The 27,591-nt window shown below is 41.6% G+C and overlaps 1 protein-coding gene across 1 annotated transcript in view; it reads right to left on the bottom strand.

The window, feature by feature from the left end:
• Positions 1–27,591, bottom strand: part of Pam (peptidylglycine alpha-amidating monooxygenase) — a 259,796-nt gene that overhangs the window by 27,386 nt on the left and 204,819 nt on the right. Inside the window, exons 16-17 of the mRNA XM_032901702.1 lie at positions 17,341–17,655; positions 7,756–7,885 (exon numbers count right to left, since the gene is read on the bottom strand). Coding sequence (XP_032757593.1) covers positions 7,756–7,885; positions 17,341–17,655 — 445 coding nt within the window. The remainder of the gene's footprint in view (positions 1–7,755; positions 7,886–17,340; positions 17,656–27,591) is intronic.

Below are 27,591 nucleotides of genomic sequence, written 5' to 3'. Positions count from 1 at the left end.
GTATTTTTTTCCTGAAAGATAGCAGTACGTCCCTGAAGTAGTTCTTATTAATGATGTATTCAATTGAACACAAAATATTGATTTGACTTTGTCAGCCTAAAACTTAAGTAAAACCGTTGGCATGAGCTATCACATGTAGTTAAAACCACCCAGCAGCATCCAAAAGAGAAACGTATGTTTACAAAACATATGCAGTAGCAGTTAAAATGTCTCTTTCGTATAATGAAATATATTTTATTTTACTAGGTTTTGTTGTTTTAGAAATTAGTGTATATTCATCATACAAAATGGCGGACATTTCGTCATGACATTTTCTCAAATGTCTGTTATGCATTTTGATTTTGTTTCTATTCACCTTCATGTGATCGTTCCCTTGTCCCAAATAGACACGATCCTAGTTTCATAACATATGATACTTAAACTGTTATCTTGCATGAGAGATAACACACTGTATTTGGTTTTCTGAGTTTTACTTGCTTTGCTCAATACTCATTTCTTACAAGTGACTTAATTTTATCTTTCAAGAGTGAGTAAGATTCCATTATCCACACATGCCACACTCTCCTGGTTCACTCGTCTGCTCATGTGCATCCAGCCTGATGGCATAAGCTGATGATTTACTGCCTTTCTAAGGGAGGTTTTTAATTGGGCAGAACTTACATCCACACAGCTATAAGAGATGGCACAGAGCTTCTGCGTATACTCTACTCCCCTTTCTTCTGTAATGGCATTTTGGAAAGCTACACAGAATGTCCTGACATTGACAGATTCACTACTCATGGTTTGACTTCCCTGTCCCTTTAATATCCCTTAAAAGTGTTATTGACACTTCAGGCTTTGTTGCATGGGTGTGGACTATATGGGTCCATTCCTTTTCTGACTGACTGGCATTGGGGAATATGGAAAGCTCCTACGTCCTCACAATTCTTACCAAGTGCTGTCTGCTTCGCACGGAGTGAGTGTTCTGACTCATCATTAGTAGCTCGTAATGGCCACTCCAATTGGCCATTGTGCCCCTTCACAGAGCAGCAGCAAATCAGACCTCAGCACACCTAATTCTGTGTCTCCCCCCCTCTGCAGAAGAATAAGGACGGGGAGCACAGTGTATTTCCTTGCAGCTGATTCCTCTTATAAAGGGTTGTAGTAAATTTGTCTTTCTGTCTGGCTGTTCACTTAAACGTTCACCACCGGTCTCTGATTATGTAATATTTTTGAAAACAAGTAACAGAACCAAAACTGGTTGAACAGAATTGATAGAAAGAAATAATGGATTCTTCCACATTGGGAAGGCCATCCTTACTTTCCACCCCCAAATTTAAAAACATAACTATCGTTCTCCTCTTTTCCCAGACCCGAAACACTTGGCTTGGCTTCTGAGAAGTAAAGCTTTGTCCATGAACAGAGATAGATAATTCAGACTCAGAGTCCTGTGCCAGTTGGCTCAAAAGAGGAGGGTGTGGCTGACTGACAGCTTGGTGAAGAAAGACCTTCGAGAAATGGACTGTCCTGCCCTGTTCACAGTGCACACAAACATCTTACAAGAAACTCGTGTTCCTAAACAGACACAACCTGTGTGGTGGCATCTACGTGGATAGTCTAGGAACATCACGTAAATTCAGAGATCACTCCCTTCTATTTCATAATGGTGGAGAACTATAAAATGGCAAAGTGAAAAAGAATATTAACAAGAGTTAATAATGCAAAGCAAAAAACCCTATCTTTATAAGCAGAATTTGGAATGATTGAAGCCCTCAGCTTCCTCAGCTTCTCAATATGTATTTCCCAATACCTTATGACAGTATAGCAGATGACTATTGGAGGTTTTGTCTGATTTGCTGTGCTCACATGTATTTATGTCATTTGTGTTTAAAAATGACATCTTACACACTGGACCAGCTACTTTTCCACAGAATTACATTTATTTTTACAGATTATTGCTGTACCTATGCTGTATCCACGAAGTCTCTCTCAGTGAGTAGGTATATCCTTGAATCTACTAATGGGGGAATCTCTTTATGTGCCCATCCACAAACAAAGGAGAAGGGAATCCAAAGGAAAGAAAACAAAATTCAAATATTAGAGAAGCCACTTACGTTAACACCATTTAATTATAGCTATTTGCCTTTAGTTATGGGAAGGACAAATAAAGAAAGTATAAAATTCTTAGGGGAAAAAATGTAGCTTCAAAGGAATTAACCACAGTTCAATGGACCTGACCCTTCCATGTAAGATCTGTCAGCAGATGTCTGTACATTTAAACTGGCAGCGCCAAGAGACGTTCGGTTACTCAAATGATTGGTTTTCTTTCCTAATCCCTTCACGTGGGATGTCATGAAACCAACAGCTGCTCTCAAGGCGTTACACAGGTCAAACAATAAAGCCTCAGACTGTGTTACATTGAAACAGAAAACTGCACACACACATGAGCACACACACACACACACACACACACACACACACACACACACACACACCAGCCAAACAAAATAGTTTATAAACTCTTTTGTAATTCAAAGAAAGGTAATCGTGGAACAGCTCACAAATGGACGTCAGATTATAGAGCTGGCTGTATCGTTGCTATAGCAAACTGATCATTTAGTGTTTTAAAGCCGCTCCCCCCTTCTGTACTGCAGAGAAGTCTTTATTTCAACCACATTTAACTTTTCACGGGGCATAATAATACCCTGCACATTTCACACAGTGCCCGGAGCGCTGATGGATGCCGTGTGCCTCTCTGAAAAAGCACTCAGTTGCAAAGACGGAGCCGTAGCCTGTGGGCTGGAATCCAGTTCTTTATTCTAACGGTGTGAATTCCCCATTAGTGGTGTTGCACATTAGCAGCTAATCAAACAGTTTAGATCAGCCTGAGAAGAAATGCTCTTCCATAGTCACACACAGACGGAGCGCCAGAAGAAGTAGAAAATAAACGCAGGCGCCATCAGTCAAAATTAAGGGAATGCGAAATAAGTAATACCATGAAGAAAGAAGCAGTGCGTTGTTGTAATTACATAAATTAAGAAACTGGGAAAAGAACCGTAGGTTTTCTATTGAGCAAATAAATAAAAATGTGCCTTCAATGTTAGGGGAGCAGCTTATAAGGTCCCCTAAAGTGGGGGTGTGTTTAAAATATTATGTTGAATGCACTCTGAGTGCATACTTGGTTTGGAAAGCCTCTGTGATGAGGAAAAGAGGAAGACAAAGGAAGCAGTGTAGCCACTTGGTATGCAGACTGACCTAGAGCTGGGGGCCCCAATAAGCAGTTAAGAGAATACAGAATCAGACATCAAGAGTCCAGGGCTCTAGACTGTTCAGTCAAGACTACCACTGGCCACGGGTGACGTAACCAAATGCACAGTTACTAAGCAACGTTAGGCAATTATTAAAATTCCCACTCTGTTTTAGACAAGGCACTGCTGATACGCCAGGGCAGATCTCTTGATGTGTTATCTTGAAGTTATGAAGCAGGCACCAAGGCAAAGTCACGGTCACCTGTCTCTGTAAACATGGCTGCCCTTCTTTGAGACTGACCTCATTGGACTGGAGTTTCCATGGCCCCAACTCACTGCGCAGGGGGAGAAGGGGGGCGAACGGTGAACCGAAGATGCAGAAAGAGCGGCCTGAGTGTGGATGAAGAGGGCGTTTGCAGGCTGTGTGATTGCAGTATGCCAGGAAGGGAGAGAACACGGAAGCAGTCCTTTCCTAGAAATCAGCTTTCTTTCAGATACATGGAAATTTAGAATGGTTCAGTAAGTTTGAACCGCATTGTTTAGGCCAGAGTTAAAATATTATATCCTAACCCCCCCAGCACAGGCACACACACACACACACACACACACACACACACACGCACACACACACGCACACATGAGCAAATGCACTGCACAAACATGCACACACACGCACACATACAGACACACGCACATGCACACATGAACACACAGATACACACATATGTCCCCACACATATATAGACACATATACACATACAAACACATGTGTGCAAACACATGTAGACATGTACAAACACACAGATACCGATAGACACACACAGCATACATACAAACACACACAGGCAGACTTCCACAGTGAAGCTAATCCTTTGGCACTAGACATCTAGGAAACACAGCAAAAAGGGTAATTGTATCACTAGTGGCATTTAATACACGAGGTAATGCAGCCACATTGAAGGTACAGGAAGCCAGACTGCTCTCAGATTAAAATTACTACACCATCACGAAAATAGGTTGAGGACCTAGGGAACATTCTGTTTCCAAAATGAAAGTAAAGACATAGAAAAACAGGAGAAAAGCCCATTGTGAATTACTGTGATAAGGGAAGACTCAGATCTGGGTTTGGCACAGGAAGAACTCATGCTCTCTGGAAAGGCCTCAGAGTTGGAAAGCATGCGCATACACAGGGGTTTCCTTAACACTGGAAAGAGTTCAACATGGTACAACTCCAGAGAATCCACAGAAAACATGCACTGGCAGCTAACATCAAGCCCTTCGGTGTTATTTGCTCTGATGTTGCTCAGTGAATGGTATCTTATTTCATATTAGGGAAGCCTTGGCTTTTCTTTCGCTGATCCATCATTTTGGACCTCAAAATCCGGTATTTGCAAGAATGGATAAAGAAGGCATACTATATGCCACAAAACTCACCTTACGATGTTCGGTCGGACTATCGGAATGTAAACTACCTTCTCTAGAGATTGGTATTATAATAAAATGCTAATACGGATCGTGTCGATATAGCTTGGGCTACCATGCCCTTGACGTTCTCACGTACACAAATTGATCATTTCTTTCCCTTTCACAGGTTTTGTTGTTTTCTTTCCTTTCAGTAGCATAAGAGAAAAATTTCCAAAACCCCTTCCAACTCCATGTGGGGAAACCACAAATGACAGGGACACAACGTTAAATCCCAGAAAATCAGGGCCGAGATGTCCAGTTTAGCCAAGGGTTTCTGTTGAGTTATCCCAGATGCTACCCAACCACAGTTAAGATGAAGGAAGGACAGGCTCAGAAAGGAGCCTTTGACTCTGGCAGTGCCTTCTGAGGGACAGGATGGGGAGCAGCCTTCCTGAGGTAAGCGTTACCTCACTCCCGCTGGGAGGCATTGAAAGACTAAAGGGGGCTAGCTGCCCCAGTGTTAGGGCAGGCATTATTCCCTGCTGGCAACAGGTGCTTCCTATTTCTGCTCTAAGAGACATCTTAAAAGTAGCCAGGTTGAGGCTGGGGACAGGAGGAAAGTGGAAATCAAAGCAAGAAACTGGCTTAGGGTTTTTATTAATTTCATCTTGGTTGGCATAGTGGTTTAGAACAGCTTGAGTGGAAGGGCGAGGGTTGAGGGGGCTGTCAGGGTGCAGCTAGTCAGGACAGGACAGTGGCAATAGCTGTTGCAATAGCTCAAAGGAGCACTGGGTGCTGAGTGTTAGAGGCTGAGAGCTCTGGGTTCACTTCCGAACCAGGAGAAAAAACAACTTAGGTTTGGTTTGCCTTGTGGGGCTTAGCCTTTGGTTGTGCTGAGAAACTGGACAGGGAAGATTTGAAGGAAAATGAACATAAGATTTGGCCCATGGCTTCTCGGCTGAGATCAGGTGAAGACCTTGTTTTAGTTGGTGAATGGTGCAGCAGTAAGAAGGCAAGCTCAGGCCACCTTTAAGTTCTAGCATCTCATCAGTGCGCATACATTCTGGAACGCATATAATCCCTTAGCGCAATGAAGAAAAACTAATTTCTAATTTATACCAGTTAATACACACAGGGAGGGTGGCCGTGCATGGCCATGCAAACGACAGAAGCTAAGGTTCTTCTTTGAATAAATCCAAACCAAGAACAAAAAGAACAAAATCAAACAAAAACCCAATACAGAGTTATCTGTTGCTTCTGATCTTCTTCATGAATAATAAAGAAGGAAGGGCCTGGAAGCTGACATCTGAGGGATCCTGAAGAAGTCTTCGAAATTATGAATGGGAAAGTTAGCTGTGGCCAGCAGAGAATGCCACAAAAGAGAAACTGCAAATATTTTTTCTATTTATTCTATGTGAGTACACTGTAGCTGTCTTCAGACACACCAGAAGAGGGCATCAGACCCCATTACAGATGGTTGTGAGCCACCATGTGGGTGCTGGGAATTGAACTCAGGACCTCTGGAAGAGCAGTCAGTGCCCTTAACCACTGAGCCACCTCTCCAGTTCGCAAATATTCTTATATGTAAGAAATAAAGCTTCGGAGAAAGGCAAAACATAGTGAGTCAAGCCATCACTTTCTTCTAACTTTTCAACAGCATTCATTCAGTTACTGATGCCATTTCCCACGGCAAACACACGGAAATGGCGCTTGGAGGTGAATGCACTCCTGCATGATTCTGGGTACCGAAATGAATGCCAGGGAGGTGGAAAAAGCCGCTTTACTGTGTGGACTGTCACACAAGCTGGAAAGAATGTTCCCGATGGAGAACACTCTCTTCTTTCCTAGGCCTGGGTTGGCTCCTTCTCCAGGCTTGGCATCTGCTGACCCTTCTCTGCAACTGAGCTACTCCAGCTTGGGGTGAATATGATATGAAAATGGGAACCTGGACTCTGTCCAATTCTAGCTTTTGCCAGATGAGACTGTCTCCATGGGAGAAAATGATGCTGTAATTTTCTTGTCCGGCATAATGTGGTAAGAAATCCATGCGGAAAACGTAGCAATATTCATTAAAATTCAGGCTGTGGCACAATGAGTAGTGATAGCCTGCTTTTAAGCGCACTTGTTAAAATACCATTAGATGCCCGATAACCACCAAGCCAATGTACTGGAGCGCATGACGGGCACGCTGAGACCATTGTTGGCTTTGGGCTTCCAAGAAATAGCTTCGTGATAGTCAATTTGTGCGACAACTAGAAAGGACAGTTAAACAGCAGTAAAAGTCTTCATCTGTTTTGAAATGTGGACTAAATTTCATATTCAACTGCATAAAAAGAACTCATCTACGTATGCTTGACAGGGTGAGTTGTCGCAATTTGAAACAAGAGCTCATAAAAGGAGGGGCAGATCCCCAGTTTCCCCAATGAGCTTCTACACTTGTACATGGGAAAGACAAATATGCATTAAGATTTGTTGAAAACATACTTAAAATTTTACTTCCGTGTGTAAATTTGCGATTAAGAAACTAGCCGGTGGAAATCCACCTCTTAGTAGTAGAATCAAAACAATGTACTGCGTTTTGGGGACACACTTAAAAAAATACAACTGGGTGTGCTAGAAACACACTGGGGGCAGCATCACCCAGCGATTAAGTGGCCAACTCTGTACTCAGATGTAAAGGACAAGACGCAACATGCACGAATTTCTCCTCTGCTCTTTACTGTAGTTGTATGTTGAAATATCATATGCTGTCTGTATAAAACTCACGATCAGAAATAGGTAGAATAAAATGGCCATGTAAGGCAAACATCTCACGGTCATTCTCGAAATTGTAGAGACAGGTGTAAGGGGAGAAATAATCAGAGATGCTATAATGGGGCTGGAGCATTGCCCAGCACAACACTAGTCATGAATCCAGCTACTACGTATCACTAGTTAGTGATGTCGCATGAGGAGAGCCATCGAACTTTCGTGTTTCCAGACAGATATACCCACACTTCTTCACAGTTTTTGGGAGAACCAAAGTGAAAGACTGAAATGAGAATTTACCCCAAAGTATTCTTAATTTAATGGACAGGAATGCATAGTATTTTCATATATATTCTGGAGAAAAAAAATTACTTACTTTCCATCCCAAACATGGTCACCTCTGTGGAAAATCACTAGGTTATTCTTAGAATCCAGGGCCACCCCAGAAACCTGGCCTGGTAACAAGTACACTCCAGGCCAGTCCAGTGCTTCTTCCACATGGAAATCTAAAAGAGAAATCCACACGTGGGTTCAGCATGAAAACAGAAGCAGGGGTTCAGAACCGGCACAAAAACACATGCAAAGACACTGAGCGAAACCAGAATCGAGCAGAGAACAGGCCACATGCACATGCACGGCAGCCGCATGAGATCAAATGGCTGGACTTGTCCTGAGACCTTCTGCTTCCTTTCCCACCGTTAAAACAGCAGTGAAAGCAGACAGTTCCTAAGTTATCAAAAAGCCAACTTTGATGAGATTCTTAACTATAAATTAATTTCTTTCAAAGCTATGCCAACAGTGAAGGTATTCTTTAACAATTTACTGATTTTACATGTATTGGTGTTTCATCTGTATGTATGTCTGTGTGATGGTGTCAGATCTTGGCATTATAGGCAGCTGTGAGTTGCCATATGGGTGCTGGGATTTGAACTCAGGACCTCTGGAAGAGCAGTCAGTGCTCTCAACCACTGAGCCATCTCTGCAGCCCAAAGGCATTGTTTTAACGTATAGTTTTAAAGCAGAAATAAATAGCAGGAATGAGAAAAAGCCAATCCTTCAATGTATTACTCTCTCTTATATCGGTCCATCCATCCATTGGTCCATTTGTCCGTCCATCTGTCCTTCTGTCTGTCTATCTGTCTGTCTGTCTGTCTATCTATCTATCTATCTATCTATCTATCTATCTATCTATCTATCTATCTGCCTTCCTACCTACCTATCATCCATCCATCAGAATAACATCTGGATGATCAATAGTAAGCAGTTTCTAGGATAAGCTATTTATTGAATATCCATTACACCTAGAACTGTGTAAGACAGCAATATCATTTGTCTTAGCTTCAGTGTTCCTATCAAGGTTGCAATTTTCTGTCATTGTTTTCTAACTTGACAAAAAGGCAACACTGACAACTCTATTATTGACTGACAAATGATTCCTGCTTCTGACTCCATTATTCCTACTCTGTATTCTAAAGAACACAGTCTTCAGAGAACACTCGAGAGTTCATTTGTGTTAATCCAGGTCATACACCAGCTCATGAATGAACGGTTACCATAAAACGTGTTATGTGCCCTGATAATAGGTAGCTATTAAGATAACCTTGAAAGCTATTGGATCACGGCTTCATGTTCCCTTCTCAAATGCCTCAACAGAGATCCCCAGAAACATCAAAGCAGCAATCTAAGTTCCCCTGCTTTTCCCCCGGCTTTCTGAAGAGTGTGTCAACATGCAGTCAAGCCCTCAAAAGCAGGCATCAAAGGCTGGCAGAAGAAGCGAAGTACAGAGCTTGTATAATAGGAACCTGGACCCTTGAGAGAGTGCCGATATAAGACTCATAAACATTCTTCTTCAATTCTGTAAAAGGGCCCTGTCCATGAAAATAACTTTATCTCTCTACACACAGCTTTTTGTGTAAGTTAACAAAAAAGCTAACATCTACCCAGGATTTTTAATAAAAACATTTTCAACAGGTGAGTATGTTCTTTACACTAAACTCTGTGAACATAAAATACGTTTTTTGCCCTTGATGAAAAGAAAAAGACAGCAAGAATGCAAATAGTAAGATGACTTTCTCGATAAGGGAAAAGAGGACCTTAATTCTTGGGACAGGAAAGAGCATAAGGACACCGAAGTTCTTAGTCTGTCTTGAGGCTTTGGCTGGCATAGCATGGACTGACTATCTCTTCAGAACCTCACCTAGACTTGGCAGAAATAAATGTGCTTTTGTGTCAAGTTAAGCATGGGTGAGCTGAGGCTGAGGGCAATTTGGGAGTTGAAAGAGAATATTTATGTCCGAAAGAAAAAAAAAAGCGAGGATGTTATAACTACAGTATGTTTAGAAGCCTAGTATGGGAGATGAATCCTACGTCAGCTGGTTGTGGCAAGCATGGCTATAGGACAAGCCAACCGTCAGAGATAACTCAGGCAGGAAGATGTGTGATGTACCACAGGAAGAACCCAGATGTAACAAGGAGACCACTGGTTTCCTTTTTCTGGTAGTGCCCTGATCTATACCATAATTAATTTTAAGGCATGATGCAAGTACTTTCTGCATAGTAGAAAAGCACAGATTTCGGAAATAATTTAGTGTGAGATATACTGGACCACACGTCGGTGTCGTTTTCTCTCAAATGTGCTGCAAGAGGCTGTCTTAGGTTAGACAGAAGTGGGGCAGAGTTTCAGCTAACGTGCCTGAGTCCGCAAATAACCCTGGGCATGCCAGCGGATGCAATGGAGCTTTCCAATGAATGGCACCCATCATCTGTCACACTTGCTTGTCAAAATAGGAGAAAAGGCCGGAAATTGACGCTACCGTCAATGGTGAGTCATAGAAGGTTTATAAGCATGGGGTGATATGGTTAAGACTGTGCCCTTGGAAGTTAGCTTTGGAAATAAGGGCAGAAGCCTTATAATGAGAGATGTCTAGGCTGATGAACAGATAGATGAATCATCCCGAAAAGGAAACGTTTTCAATAGTTTGCAGATGCTTGACTTTCATTGTTCCCTTCTCGTCTTGGCTGTGGTTTAGTTGTCCTTATTCCATCCTGAGTAACCAACTCTGGAACTTACAGATGGGCTCTAAGTGGGTCTTAAGTATGTACGAAAGTGGATATTTAATTACTTTCATCAGAGTCCCCAAAGCCCAGAAACACTGGGAGTATACATCGCCCATTTACGGTTTTGTCAAATCTCACATATGCTCCAGCCTCTATCAGGATGCCTAGCCTTTTTACCCTCGTCCATTCTCATAATTCATGTACACAGCTACCTCTCTTTACCCTAAAGTAGGACTGACAAAGTATAAGACTACGTAGTAAAAATGTGACTTTAAGTTCAATGCACACACGTTCTCGCTCCTGCAGCTTTTAGATGATTAGGCCACCAACACGGAGTGTGGTTAAGTGGTTGTGAGGATGACTGGTGTAAATTGTGATGAAAAGCATACATTATGTTGATGTCAAATACTAATTTCGTAGAACATTGGAGCTACTGTATAAAGAATGGTAATCTGGCTGTGATCAGTCCCAACATCATAGACCTTATTTGGCTAATCAGATGGTCTATAAGGAGCAAATTGGTTTGGGCCAATTCATACCAATTATAAAATCAAAATACTTGTCAGTGTGGTTAGAGATTTTTCAAAACACAAAGGCATTATAAATACCCAGAAAGCATTTATTGAAAGGTCCACTTTTAGGAATTTTTAATACAGTGTTGGTAGTATCTAAGGAAATTAACTCTGACACTATGAAGAACTTGGTTTTAAATATTAAATGCTTGGAAAGCATTTTAGTTTAATTTACAGCAGCTTTGCCGGTGTTAAGACTACACAGATAAGACTTCAACCTTATGTGGCTGGGTTCTTGTGTTAATCAGATTCTAGGATGGGAAAAAAGTGAGTTCACCTTCTCTTCTGTACATACTGGATCGGGAAGTGAATGTTTTCCTCTCCAATGTAACCACCTTAACAGTATTAAAGGTTAAAGATTACTTCCTTTAAGGCTAAATGAGTAAAATTAAGGAAGTCATCTAGACATACTCTATGACTGCTCTTATCCCGCTGCAAAGCACTCAGGAGTCAGGGCCCTCCAACTGCATTGGAATCAACCCACATTATCTTCTCATTTGATAGAATGGAACTTATGCTTGAGTCAGACATTAGACCCCAACACTAAAGACAATTTTTTTCTAATCATTAAAATAGGAACATTTAAAACACTCTCCAGAGAAATGGTGTGACTATGGGACACAGTTCGGTTCTATCTTAACATTTTCAGTCCCAGAGAAAAAAGTTGGGCTTTAGATTTCATCTACTTCTCACTTAAGTGATTCAGTGTGTCACTAGTTAAACGTTACAAATGTTACAGAATTCCGGTTTAAACCTGATATTAAATTAAAATGACCTTGCACAGCCATCCCTGACTCTAAAATGTAACCAGTGTTAAACTCAGACAATAATTAACATGGTTAAGATTGCCTGGGTTCTTTTTTTAAAATTCTGGTTTGAGAATATAATAGAGGAAACAATGCTTTATAAAAATAAATACATATTAATTGGGCATCCAAGTAGCCATAACACAATTCACTGTTTTCAAAAAGATGCCATGAACAATGAAATTATCCTCCTGAGAGTTTAAGTGAAATCTAAGACTTTTATAACAAATTATATTATTCTCCAGGGAATCTTTGTATTCATTACAAGAAAAACAATAAATGCATAGGCTCATATTCTTCCAGAGATTAAAAAAAATCACTTGTAGAAGAATTAAGCATTACTATTAAAATTATATCGATAAATCACCAGAAGAATCTTACACCTTTCTGAGAAAGAGATTAATGCTACAGATCAGAACGACTGTCACATGTTCTTATTAATAAGAATTTAAAAGGGCAGCCACTTATCTGTGTCATGGGAGGACTAACAGAGCTACTATAAAATTCTAGCTTGATAAAATTTAAGCATAGGACTGTGACTTCAGTATAACAAGGCCCCTCACATTTAGTCCTGACAGAAAAACCGGAGAAAATCACTACATTTCACCAGAATGTGCTGATTGCTTCCTCTCTACTTGTCAGTAGATTGGGTAAATATGATTTATATCTGGAAAGTTTATTATTTATTGGAAGTGCCAGCAATAACTATAATTAACGAATGATATACAGGAAATATTTGCAAAAATATTGAAAACAAGAATTAATTACGTCTCATTTAATAGAAGTGAAGTAAGAAAAAGGTAAAACATGAAGCCTCAAAAGCAGTGACAGAATGAGTGTAGGATTTCTAATATATATATATATTTCTAATAATATATATATAGTATATATTATTAGAAATACAGTAATAGTGTGTATTAATTCTCAGAGACTCTCATGTGTGTGTGCAGTGCATTTTGATCATGTTTACCCTAACTCTTCCATTTAACTTCTCCAGGAAATACTCCTCATCCCTACCCACTTCATTCTTCTTTCTTTCTTGTTCAAGAACATTCAGGGTCCAGTTTCATTAGCAGCCCATACTCAGGATATGCCCAGGGTGTGGTTAACACACCAAGGGTTGACCTTAAAGAAAACTTATCTTCTACAGCCCCCGCCCCCACCCAAGGTTGTCAACTCTTAACAGTCTCTTCAGAAAGAAGAAGTGAGTAGGGTTTTCTCTGTGGCCAAACTGTTTAGGGAGAGACAGCACAGGAGAAAAGTAATCTACACTATGGTAACTGCAGGCTGAGATGACAGGGGAACTGGGGAACATCTGCCTATCAGTCTTTCTGTCCGGTTGGATTATATTCTCGAGGGGTACAGACTGACTGACAAAACTATTAAAGTGAAGCTAAAGGCCCTTGACAGCTCCTGAGGAAGCTGAGTCAGTTTACTCTAGGGACAAGAGTCCTGTGAGAGTTACTCATGCTCCATTGGTCAGCTATGTGCATATGGGCAATGACAATTCGACATACTAGTCACACACACACACACACACACACACACACACACACACACACACACAATTGAAGAGGAGGAGGACATGAATTTGGGAGAATGGGGGTGGGCACGTGAAAAGTTTCGGGAGTTCAGATATGATCTAAATGCATTGTACTCATGTATGAAATTCTCAAAAAATAAAAATGTTCAATAATTCTCACTTTGAAAGAGAATATTTGGAAGTTATGATCAAAACAACATTTATATTTTGTCCACTTAATTTTGTTTTATTATCTAATATATTGATGTACAAATGATGACCACATTTATATTTTGCTCACTTAATTTTGGGGGGTTTTAATCTAATATACTGATGTACTAATGACAATGACCACAAATAAAACATCTCCACACCTTATTTACTATTTTCTATGTGTCACTTTCCCCACCTATAATCTCATCTGAACCCCTTATCAACCCTACAAAGATTGCACTCCTCACTCTACAGAGGAGAAAACTAAAGCTTAGAGAATTAAAGGGAAAAGAACACTTGTCAAGGTATTGAATGGAATGGCTGAGCTTTTAAAGGCACGCAGGCAGCTTCGATAGTGGGGTCCGATCCATTTTACAGGCCCTGTTAGGGAGCATTCAAGTTTTACTTGGGGCAAATGCAGGATTTTTGGGAAGTGGGGAATTATAGTGGGTGTGTGTTCCAGAGACATAGAGATCACACAGCCCATAAACCCTGCTCTGAAGAATGCTAAGATCATTGATATCTGACCCTCAGTGAAGTGGAGAAGCCAGCGTGAAGGCAGACAACAGGATGTGGGACCACGTGTAGTCCTGACAAAGTTAAACATCCATAAATGGTACTGTTTAGAAACTCTTAAATCGCTGGACCAACCATATAACATCACATCCAGAGTGTGGAGCTGGTCCTCTAATCATTGTAATGTTTGAACCGTCAAGTCAGCTGGGTGGGACCCGTCCCCACATCACAGTTCCAACATACGGAGAATCAAACATATGGAGAACCAAGTGGGAAGCATAGAAGACAGACTTCTGCGGCTGACCATCTCGCTGTCCGGGTTGTACAGAAGGCAAAACAGGGGAGATACCTTCAGCCTCCATTTTGCGAGGGCCAACATTCAAGGAACAAGGCAACTCTAACTAAAGACTCGACTGGAATTAAAGCACTAGACAGTGCATATTGGAAATCAGAACATTCAAGTTTTAAATCTAGACTGTGGGACCTCATTCAATAGGTCAACTTCTCTTGGCTTCAGTTTCTTCTGGCAATTAGCATGCCTTAGATCTGAGATGGCTTCGTGCTATAACCTTAAGTGACCAAATAGCCTTGCACCTTTGCTTCATCAGTGCCACATAAAAAGTAACTTTCCTCTTTGCAGCTAATAAAATTCCATCTAGCGAATCAGGCACATAAAGAAGAAAACAGCTAATTCCTGTAAGACCATTCGGGTCATTCAGCTTTGCATGGAGTAAAGAAAGGGCAGAAGGGAAACAATAGCAGGCTATCACTCATGTATATGCTCCTTGCCCATTTCAGAGACGGGAGTATAAGTTAGACTAATACTAATGTTATAAGGTCGTTCGTTATATGTGCAACGCTTCCTACTTTCTTTTTGAGAAACAGAAGCCTGTTGCAGATTCCAGCTTCCTCTGATGGATACCATGAAATGACACCTGAACAGACTTAATTTGCTATCGCCTGGTACATTCTAGAATAGCAAACAGGAGACAGGACTAGGAAAAGGGCCTTTATAACTAGCCTCAACAAGTCTCAACTTTACTAGCGTGTACTCAGTGTTTTTTAAAAAACATAAATCTGGCGTTAGAGCAGTGAAATAATGTAGCAAGCCAACTCAGAAAGGAAAATGCACACGCAGTTCCTTCACCAGTTGGGAGCTGGGCTGCCTAGCGTTCAACCGCTCGTTAAATTTGGTGACATTTACCCACATTGATGAGAGGAAGAAAAACTTCCCCCGTGAGATCTTCAGAGGAAATGTCTTCTGAGCTCTGCCTCTCGACCAGCTCTGGGAATAGCAAATGATGCAGCGGGGAACAAAGTGTTTTCTACCTTTGAAGATTTCATTCTTAGAAAAAGTAAGACTTGAGAAATACACGCTCTTCTTCTAAAATAGGTGCACACGATGGCCCGCGTGTATTTGCGGGCACTGAATGTGTGCCTGGTACCTGCAGAGACCAGAAGAAGGTATAGGATCACCTGGCCCTGGAGTTACAGGTAAGTGTAAGCTGTCATGGCTGTGCTCAGAATCCAACCCACGTCCTCTGCCAGACTACGATTTGCTCTTAGCCACCAAAACGTTTTTCCAGTCCCTCGAAGCTGGTTTTTCTATTGCCATGCATGATGATTAAAAAGTGTCCAGGATATCTCAAAATCGGGAATGAAAAGCTAAGTGATGGGCTATCTCATGGTACAGTTCTACCATTTTGTGTGTGAACAAAATTGCAGTTGGCAGGAGGTCTTTTGTGTTTTTACATATCTCCCTCCCTCTCTTCCTTCCTTCCCTCTTTCCTTCCTTCCTTCCTTCCTTCCTTCCTTCCAAGATTTATTTATTTCATATATAAGAGTTCCCTGTCGCTGTCTTCAGACACGCCAGAAGAGGGCATCAGATCCCATTACACATGGTTGTGAGCCACCATGTGGTTCCTGGGAATTGAACTCAGGACCTCTGGAAGAGCAGTCAGTGCTCTTAACCACTGAGCCATCTCTCCAGCCCCCGGCAAATCTGTATTCTGAGCTCGGAGGCTCACACAGACCCTCCTATGTTATGAGATGGGTAGAGACACAATGAACTGCACATCTGTCACTCCATCACCAGACCACCAGTTCACTTGCTCTTTAATAGGATACAGAACTTAGGTTTTTCTTGAAACACCTTGGGCAATTCTAAAGCAAGAAGGGTCCCAGGATCACCTCTTGAGAAAAGGTTTTATTAGACAAAATTGGAACCAGTTAAGAGCCTGTTAAACTCTGAGGAGTTAAAAGTGTAGGCTCCACTTAACACCTCATACAGACCATTAGGCCAGTCCCCACGGACGATACTTGAAGCTTCCATGTGAGCAAAGGCACTGCATGCTAATTTTTTTCAATTATAAATAAAAATCAGCTGGGTGTTGAATAATGCATGGCTTCCTGCAAAGCTGAATTTGAAAACATTGAGCTGGCAGCTGTGTCATCCAAGCCCACGCGTGGACATCTGCCATGCACGCATATCTGTTACTTTTTTAGAGACTCCCTCCACGTGCTTTATTACACAGCTTTCCACATTAGCAAGTCACGCAAAAACACAATCAATATCACAGAGGCCGCAGCAACGTTAAAGCCAAAGAGGAGGCGTCTATGGCTTGCTGGCAGAGAAACCTGAAGGGAATAAGGCATTGTTCTCTAATTATGGAAGCCAATCCTGCCTAGAAATAAAGATTAATCTGATAATTATTGACTTACTGGAGACTCCCTTCAGAAATGTATACTGGAGTTTCCATTAGGATAGCATCTGATAATGGAACTTAAGAAATCGGTCACAAAAATGGTTTTATTTTACGATTCAGTTGGGTAGCCATGTTGAGAGTATCTGATTCTTTTGAGAGGACATTAATTACTGGAGAAGATAGTGCGAGCACTATATACCCCGGCATTTATAGGTGATGTTTGGAAATTTCAATTTCTTCCTATTGAGCCAATGGAAAACGTTGATTTATACTCTGAATTTCACATATTATAGTTTCCAAAATGACTCAAGTGTGGTCCTACTTTCAACTGACTCGCTGGATAAATGTTGACTTTGTGTAGTACTGGACCAACACAAAAATAAAAGGAAAAAAATCTTTTCAAAACAAAATGTGGTATGAGACAGCTTAAATCTGAGTCATACTTGTTCCAGTAAGTCTTTTCTATTGGTGAGTTTTGCTGCCCATTATTTTTTATTCCCTTCAGATTTTGCTAATGTGGATTGCAGTGTTTCACATATTTCTTTTGCGTAAAAGAAATCCTGGACGCACCTCCTGAGGGTTCTGGTTCCCAAGGGCCTTCGCCAGGCTGCTGGAACGAGAAAGCTCTGCTCTCAGCTGGCCTCAGAGTTGACTCTAGCTGGTGGAATCTGTGGATCCTGTCTCTGACTAGGATAGCATTACCCCATTCCTCACGCTCTGCACCTTCTCTGGCGTCAGACCGACCAAGGTCCTTTTTCTGGACCACGTTTGCAATCTCAGCTACCAGGTCTGACCCAGATTCTGTCTTTTCTGTAGGATTATACTTGTGCACATGAACATCTTCCCTTTCTCCTAGCAGCTTGGAAAGCAGTGAATAGAAATCACCTGCGAGGGGGAAAGAAAGAAATATGCGGAGTGTTTATAAGATGGTTACATTTACAAACCCTCATGCCTTAGGAACATTAAGTCTTGATTGTGACAGTGAGTAAGAAGCAAGGCTGTTCTCACACTTTCCTTTAAGGGAGGCATGGGAGGGACAGAGGAAAAGACAGAGAGAAGGGAAGAGGGAATTCAAACACTGGAAGCATAATTTTACATTTCATTTCTATACCATCTCCTCACTGCTTTTCCCCACACCGTGACCATTGGCAGATTCATAGAAATAAAACAAAATGATTCACATGTGATTACATGGCATGTTTTAAACACTGGCTTTCACAGAATAGATGAACTGGTATGGAAATTAAGAATTCAGGAGTTCATCAATGAAATAGCCACAGATACACTAGAGAAAGCTATCATCACAGTAAAACAATTCAAATTTGTCTTCAAAATCTATTAATCCATAAGCTTCAAGACATCAAATACTTTTTCAAGAATACATGTGAAACATAATCATTCTATCAGACATGTTTATGTGTGGCAACTGAGAAGTCGGTCTTATAGTTTCCCGAGTAATACCATGAGTAGTTCCAATTGTTCTTCTCAATCAAGAAAAATTGTTTTTGGTATAATAATCCCTATAAAAACAGTGGGAAACAGAGATCATAAAAGAAAAATAACCTCGAGAATCATTAGCTGGGTCAGCACTGAATGTTTTCTAGGACTATATAAAGAATGAACTTGGGTAGGTTACGAAAACAATCCAGGTATAAACTGTAGTTAGACACAATATCTAGTGAAAGCCTACACAATACTTTAGTCGCCATCTAGTCGACCCCAAGATGTCTGCTCTGTGAACACAAAGTAACACGTGCAGATCCCTGGCAACTCCAGGTGTTCCTGTTCTTGACTTGTTCTACAGCTTGGCTGCTAGGAAACCCTGATTCTAGATTCTGATGGGTTATGTTCAATTGTATCTGCAGCACCACCTCTAACATTTATAAACTCTTTTCATGACCAGAGGAAGACAAAAACGTATTAATGGTTTAGCTATGATGCAAGCCACCGAAGAGTACATTGTTAAGACATTGGTGTAAAGGGGATACAAAGTCTTTTGGAACTTAGGCAAATGCATTTGACAAAGTTGCAATTAGTATTGGCTCAGCAACTCAGAGTAGGTTTGCAATTCTTGCCCATGAAATCAACATATCCCAGGTGAAGTTTTCAATCAGAAAACAATTACTAAGTAATGGGGCAATCTCTTTAAAGGAAACAGAACAAATAATGACTCAACCAAACTGGTTAGGTCACAGACAGTCTGCCTTCCAGAAGAAGTTAATCCGTTTCAGCCAAAGTCTTTTGTCTCACAAAGTATGAAAGTTCATCCTGCTTCTGCAATGAGAACATTTCACATAGAAAATAAAATACAATGTTATGTCAAGAACAGATAAAACAATTTCAAACCGGAATCGATAGCTGCAGGAGGAAGAGACTGAGTACTTTGCATAATGCTGCGGTCTCCTCAGAGTCTAAAAGCTGTGGTAAGACACCAAATGCAGAATACTGCTGTTCCATTGAACAAGTCATTTAAAATCATCTTTGGGTTGGGGAAGTAAAATGTTAAAGCAACATGTTAGGCTTGGCTGCACACTGCTTTCACGGATCTGTGAAAACACAGCTCCAGAGACCACTAGATGGCTGTCTCCCTATCTCCCAAATTGTTATAAAAGACCTTAATCAGTCAATCTCTCTCTTCCTTTCTCGTTCTCTCTCCTTCTCTAGGCTGCTCCTGGAAAGATGGGATCTTGAAGTGGTAACCATTTCTCTTAGACATATTAAGATCTCATCTTGGGAAATGTGTCTGATGAGCATATATTAGCAGGGTCAGGATATAAACAGAAAAAAATGGTCGGAGATGATTTTCTCCTATTGTGTATACTTTTTTACTCTGCAGATTTGATTTGAATTTTGCTGTGCAGAAAGCTGTTTAACTTCCTGCTATTACTTCTCTAGCTGCTGGAGTCCTTCAGGCAGAACGCCATTGCCTATATCTATGCATTGAAGTGTTTCCCTCAAATCTTCCTTTGCCATTTTCAGAATTTCTTCTCTTCAATCCACGTTCAATTGACTTGGGTAAGAAAATGGGTCTAGTTTAATACTACATATCGGCATCCAGATTTCCCAACACCATTTATTAAAGAGGCTCCAATGAATCTTTTTGACATCCTTGTGTAAAAAGGTGGCAGTTTAAGAGGGGATAGGACTGGGGCAATAGAAGGAGGGAGAGCATTGACGGGGAGGGTCAATCAAAGCTAAGCATACATGAAGAGGCTGTATCGAAACTCACTACTTTATGAGATACCACGCACGGGCAGATAATGCTGCTCCCGGAAGTCATAGATTATTAAACAAAAAATCCCAGAACGGGGTAAGGGATCCATCCCCATGAACTGTTGGCCATGCAGGTTCTCAGAATCTCTCCAAAGCAATAGAGGCTCTTGCCCCGCTCTTGGCTGTTCACCAGAATTAGATGGTGAGACCCCATTGTTGAAGACACCCTTCACTTTCATTATGGGACAAAGAACCATCAAGTTGGCACTGAGACGAAACTTCTCTGTGCACCAGCTTTCAGAGCGTCAGGAATTCTAGTCAGGCAGTGGGTACTGGAGGAGTTGGTGGTGAATCTAGGATCCCTATGTGGAGAGGGATGGTAAGACCATGGGTTGAGCAGTAGGTGGTATGCAGGCTGCTGAGGGAGCAAGGACATATCCACACCCACAGGTCAGTGATGCCTTTAGAGGGCAGTGGTTAATGCAGAGACCTGTAACTGGCCACAAGTCTGATGATTGTGACTGTTGAGTGCTCTTCATAAATGAGGCATCTGCGGCACCTGCTCCATGGTTCAAAGGTCATCAGAGAAGAGGTAGAAGATGGAAATGTGAGAGCCCAGAGAAGGGGGAGGGCTGCCTTGAAATGGGAAGGGTTTTGTGGTCATGACCTCTGCACTCAGGCTACTGCCCAAGATTGAACCTTAACCGTTGACCTTGCTGGGGAAGGCTCATGATGACCCAATCCGTAGATGAGGGGCTTTTGACAGTTGTTGGCATGGGAACAGGATGAGGAGGCAATTTTGTTCTTTAGCAAGGTAGCCATTGCTATGTTGACTGTGTTCCAGTTAGTAACACCACACCTATGACCATGTCAACAGCTCTAATTAGACTCAGTGATTCTTTAAAAAAAATCATGGGTAATAGAGGATGGGGTGGAAAAAAAGAAGGGGTCCAGAGGAAGTGAGATGAAGGAAACTGGAGTAAACAAGCTAAAGTAGATTGTACACATGCACAAAGCTTCAAGGGGTAAAGTAAACGCAGTTAAACATTTATAGGTGGTTTGTTTTACTGTTGGGTTGGGTGACGGTTTGTATATGCTTAGCCCAGAGGATGGCACTATTTGAAGGTGTGGCCTTCTTGGGGTAGGTGTGTCACTGTGGACATGGGCTTTAAGACCCTCACCCTAGCTGCCTAGAAGCAAGTCTTCCACTAGCGGCCTCCAGAAGAAGCGGCTCTGCCTGCACCATGCCTGCCTGGATGCTGCCATGCTCCCACCTTGATGATAATGGACTGAACCTGTAAGCCAGCACCAATTAAATCTTGCCCTTTATAAGACTTACCTTGGTCATGGTGTCTCTTCACAGCAGTAAAACCCTAACAAAGACTGGTTATTTCTAGGTCTTCTATTCCATTGGTCCACGTGTCTTTTAAAGTGCACGTGAAAAGGCAACTATTCCTACTCAAGTGTACTGGATGGTTAGCCCTGCCTGTCCTTCTGCTGTCTCCTAATCTTTTTCTACCTATCCCTCATCTTTGCCTGACATAAACATACTGAAGGCTTCAGGAGTCATGGGGAGAGACTGAGTAGTGCTCCTCTTCTGACACTTGGTGTTGAACTGCTCTCCCTTCGCTGCCTCGCTTGTGATGGGTGGAGCCACACTTCCTTCAGAGCCCTCTGGCTGCATTCCCCAGACTCCTATCCCTCAACGGTTACACCTTTCTGCTTCTACTAAAAGTCCCAACATAACCCAAAGGAACTTCTTGGTAACGACAATGTGCGGCATCTGCAATGTTCACCACTAGAACCTCTGCCTACCCAGGGCTAACAAGCATTTGTCATGTGGCTAGTATTCCCCAGCCACGTTTGAATTGGACTCATTTCTAACTAAACGATGTAAAGGACCTCTCTTGTATGTCCTTCCTTCTGTCCCCTTCCCTTGCTAAGGTGCAAGCAGACACATTCACTTCCTAGTTCACCACTGTGTGACTTCGGCATGAGCTGGCCAAGAGTTCAAAGACAGCAAGTGGGTCACTGTGGCTGGCTAGTGGGAGGGACATAGCAATTTATTGGAAACTCTCTTCATGGTGCTCTATATGGATGCACTCCAGTCATCTTTGCCTTCTGTTTAACGCCCGGCTGCACAACACACAAAAGTGTTATCCTATCCCAAGGTCCACACCGGACGTTTGTCCTCATGCCCAGTGATCTTAGTCGCTTGCTGCTAAAGCTCCTATCTCCAGGAAAATCACACCTAAATCTGCAGTTTTGCTAGTACCAGACTCATGTACAAAACTCTTCTGGGGGTGAGATGGAAAGCTCAGCACACCTGAGGGAACACTGTTCCTCTAGACGAGCTCAGTTCAGTTTCAGCACCACACTGGGACGCTCACCCGGGCCTGTAACTCCAGTGCCCGGGCATCTGACTTCCTCTTCTGACCTCTGAAAGCAGCTGCACTCACGTGAACATACTCCTGCAGACACATACAAACATGCAAACACACACGTGCATGCAACGCACACAAAAACTTTAAAACTCTTTAAAAAAATTCCTGTATTCTGAGAGTTTCTATTTTGATGCTGCTTTCCATGATATTGGAAACAACATGTCTGAAAGTGATTTTTTTTCTTTTTTCCACTTTTGTATATTTTTCCATAATCAGTCCCTCAATCCCAAGCACTGAATTTTCCCTTCTCTCACTAGTGACCACAAAATCCAAATTACCCTGTTTATGGACATCTGTTGCTTCCTAACCAGAAGAACTCATCAGGAATTCCCATGATCCTCTGGTTGTCATGCTGAAGAAAGGTCGCTCCCTTTCCTTCCAATCCTGGTCCGGACTTGAAACCTTTCACGATGCTGAACCTTCCCCTCTCTAACTGGCTTCTGACTGGGAGAGCTCTGCAGTGTTAGAGCCTGGGCCTTACAGTCCACAGATAGCTTCCCCCCATCTCCATCAAACTGTGCACTCTGAGTGGTTTTCTCTAGTTCTATTCCAAGACTCTCTGCTAAGGTAACCACATAATTAATTTCCCAAGCTGGGATACTTTGGGTAAGGTAGAGCATGTCCCTAATATTTATGCTAGGAGAACTGTGGACAATCATAGAAAAGTTGTGTGTTATGATACCGGAGGCTAACACTTCTTAGAAGTAACCTATAATGCACATAGCCGTGGCCACCACGTTTCCGGTTAGCATGACCTCATAACTTTGCTGACCGCCTCATATTTTTAATATGTTTCATCCCTGTGACATAGCTATTATTTAGTCCCTTCATTCTAGGTGTGGAAGCTAAAGGCAATTCTATCATGGCCAACCGATAGGAAGTTAAGCGCTCTAGGCACAGTCTTAACTGACCTCCATTCCACTGAAGGTTGGATTCGCTTTTTCTTCCTAAGTGTTTAAGGTCAAATATTATTTCTTTGTGTTGACTGTTAATAAGGTTGAAATTTTATCAGATTACTATATAACATCTCAGAATTCTATAGAAAACAAGTCCATTAGCAGCAGATGAAGGCCCCCTGCATCCAGACTGTAAGCCAAATCACACTCTTTTTAAAGTTATGTATTCGGGGGCATTTTGTTAAGAGTAACAAAACCAATAAATATCCATCTAAACTGTTCATTGGGTTGGAGTCAGGGTCCTTTCTCTTGTATATAGTGGCCATTAAGTCCCTTCTATAAATTTACTTCCAATCTGCTAATCAAAATTACTTTCTCTGGGCTGGAGTCATGGCTCAGCGGTTAAGAGCACTGACTGCTCTTCCAGAGGTCCTGAGTCCAATTCCCAGCAACCACATGGTGGCTCACAACCATCTGTAATGGGATCTGGCGCCCTCTTCTGATAAGCAGGTGTACGTGCAGTTAGAGCACTCAATACATAAAAAAAAAAGACTTTTCTCGTTAAATTATCCTTCTTCCCGGTTCAGAAGCAGGTTTGCTTTTTAGTGAGGTCACTTTCTCGTTGACACAACATTCTCTTATTGTCACCAGTGACACTTGTGTAAACTAATTAGTGCAACAGTAATTTCATAAAACCAAATGAAAGGCTAATGCCTGGTTATGGCTACAAGAGCAGAAGAAGACTTTTCCTCCTCGGTTTTCCTCACCGCTGTCAACATAACCTTCCATGCGTGATCAAATTGTGTGTGAGGTGCTGAGGGCTTCTACACCTTTAAATTATCCCCGGGAAGGTAGAAATTATAATATATAAATGTCGATGAAGAAATAACTCCCCTTTTCTCATCCATCACCATATTCCTAGTGTTCAGTGCAGTTCCTATCCTGGACATGGCCAGCCAATGATTCCAGAATGGAAAGTAACGAGGGAAAGGTGCTGCCCTTTCTGTATCAGAGACAAATGATTTCCCTGACAGTTTTATTCTGCTGAGAGGTCCCGTTTGTCCTTCCAACACCCACTAACGCTTTGAGTCTTAGGGGATGCATAGGTGGGTGTCTGAGGTTAATTCGACTGGGTAACATTTGCGATTTGGAAAACGCAATTAGAATAGCAACTAATGCACTGAGAAAGATGGGAATGCACAGTGCACGCATGTGCAACGCTACCGGTTAAACTCTGTTTCCAAGTGTGCGCTTGCATTAATTACTTAAGGGAACGGTTATGATTATTTCTCTATTTAGTAGAATCCGTTGACTATTCCCTGCTCCTTGAAAGGAATTTTTCTTGTTTACTTCCAAGAACATGGTGAGAATACACTAAAATGAATGAAGGTGCACAAAGGAGGGGGAAGACAGGAGCGGGGAAAGTGATCCCTGAGGCCAGATGTGGTGGTTCACACTTGAAATCCTAGCAATCGGCAGGTGGAGGCTGGGGGATTACTAGTCTAGATCAGCAGGAGCTACGTATATTTACAGGCTGTTGTGGGGTACAGAATGACAGCTGTCTCAAAAAAAAAAAAAAAAAAAACAAAAAAAAAAAAAAAAACAAACCATAAAAGAGGCAAAATGGAAAAAGATAAGAGAAAGAAATTTAAAAAAATGCTATACGAGTTTTTATTTTTCTTTAATAAAAATAATTGGATTAAAAAACATAACTGCCTTTAACGTTCAGAGAATGTAAATTCCCAACAGTGGCAGTTTTCCTCAAAAGGATGACCAGGAGCAGAGGCTGGCGAGATGTTTTAGCCATCGCTGTCACGTCACCGGGGCTGACTGCTCTTGGAGAAAGCCCAGGTTCACTTCCTAGTGCCTGCCTGGAAGCTCCCAACCATCTGTAACCTCAGTGCCAAGGCATTCAAAGCGCTCTGGCCTTCGTGGATACAGCACGTATGTCGTACACTTACATACACGCAGGCAAAACCCACACATACAATAAAGAAGCAGAACTATGAAAATTTTAAATGGCTAAGGACCTCTGTGATTTTCTAGGCTATAAATGACCATTTATCACAGGAGTCCCTAGGGTTAAGTATGAACAGCTGACAGCTCCCATTACCGCTCGATAATTTCTATGGCACACGAAGAGAATATGTAGTTCATTGGCAATTTAAGCACGGGCAAGATATGCCAAGGAGCCAGGCCAATAATAACATGTTAGATATTTAATTAATGGGAAGGATATGTATAATGGGAAAAGAAAGCATTAAAGATGCTTTAATATTTTGCTTTGTGATGCTGTCATACTGATTTTCTCTGCTGGCTAAATTTGATTTGGTTTATTGATTGTTTACTTGTGATTAACTCACAATATTTATTCTCTAGCTGCACAGAAATACCATGAGATCACGATGCCTAACTCACAAATAAAATGAACCTTCTTAAAGGAGATATTTAAGAAATATTGGCTAGAAGGCTTTTGCGATTACCATGCATTCAGATCTATACGGGAAGGCAGAGCCATGTGATAAATGACCATTCACATCTGTCTATTTTATTATTAGGGAACCAGTTCTAAATAGCATTCAGGCAGCTTCCCAGAGGCTTGGAGGTATTTAGAATTGTGTTTGATCGATGAGTTCAATAAATAAAGACTTGTGCGTAGCTCATCAATCAAAACAAACTGATAAATTTTAGCAGATGAGGAATCTCCACACGCAGGAGCTGCACTGTATTTAAAACCGAGCCGAATGGTATGGAGAGTCCTTGGCATCAGCTGAGATGATACTCAAACCACGTGGACTTTGTGAGGAGGTCAAAGGAACGTCACTCGTTTCAGTCACTACAGCTGGGTATCACACTCCCACACAGTCTACCAGATCTTCAGGAAGTTTTCCAGTCTACGCTTAGGCTTTTGACTTGAAACTCTGTTCCTTGATTTTGCTAATTTGATAAAATGTGCCAATGGTAATTCACTTTTTTGTTAGCAATGAAACCACTGGGAGATTATTATCTTACAGAAGGTGTCTAATGACCTTTAACTGTCTGGGGTCATGGAGTGTTTTCCCTCTACAAATTGTACTTTTGTCAAATTCTCCCTGCCTTGGGATCACAGCAGCTCATTTTGACCTTTGGGTGGGAAGATTGATTACACGAAGGCACAAAGACTCCAATGAGGAGAGTTTTAAGCAAACTGAATAAAACATGTCTAAGGTCCTTTCTGCAGCCAAATAGATGCTGTCCAGAGAAGAATGCATCCCTGTGAAGCTGTGCTGGGACGGTACATCTGAGCTTTCCTCTCTGTCTGGAGCCATGGAACGCACCACGCCTGCTACAAGCAAAAATTTCCGAGCGACATCTGTGCTCTGAATTTTACAGGTAGTGATACCAAATTCCAAAACTTCTAAATATACTTGTAATGATTCTTGCTTGAGGCGGGTAACCTTTCTTTTCTAAATAATGTTGACAGAGACCTTAGGCTGTACCTCTGGTACAGCAAATGACTGTAAGATGAGCCAGGGCCACCTTAGAGAACATGCATTAAATTTCCAAAAGTGTCAGCTGCAGCATGCGAGAGGTCGCCAAGTGTGAGCACATCTGCTGGGAAGCAAGGACTTTACCCACTGAGCCATCTCCCCAGTCCGTGTGTGTGTGTGTGTGTGTGTGTGTGTGTGTGTGTGTGTGTATGTATTTCAGTTAATAGAATATTAATCTTAGTAAAGTTTATCCTTTTAAAAAGACATAGTATTTATTACACAATGTGTCCTTTCTCTACTTCTCAGCTTTTCAATGAATGCTGCATACATAATTCTATATGGAGGTTTATAGACACAGAGTATATTACTATTTTATGTATATGTGCACATACATGCATATATACCTGCATGTATACATGTGTACATACATAGGACCATCTATATTATTTGCATAACAACACGTATTTGATGGTCAGTAAAAAGCTTGCCTTCCTGTACAAGTCCCTGATGTTATAGGTCACTGTTTTCTTGTTTCACAACTGTTCTGCTCCTTACCAGATTTTGAGAGTTTCTGTGGAACTAATGCAGATGATATCTGTTGATTTATGGCTAGCACTACAGAAATAATTTAGATCTCTCTTTTTTATGTTGAAGGTTAAAACATTAAAAGAGTTAATGCAGTTTGGGGAAACACATGAGCACAAACTGGACCTGGGCAAGAGAACAGAGCCATGGGTTAAGTCTGAGGGTTTACTTTAAAAAGTATGACACATGGAGTCATTTGTCTGAATAATTACA

The sequence above is a fragment of the Rattus rattus genome, chromosome 4, assembly GCF_011064425.1.
Source record: "Rattus rattus isolate New Zealand chromosome 4, Rrattus_CSIRO_v1, whole genome shotgun sequence".
Classification (NCBI taxonomy): domain Eukaryota; kingdom Metazoa; phylum Chordata; class Mammalia; order Rodentia; family Muridae; genus Rattus; species Rattus rattus.
The sequence above is the reverse complement of the archived record's forward strand: the minus strand, read 5'-3'. Positions and strand labels throughout refer to the sequence as shown.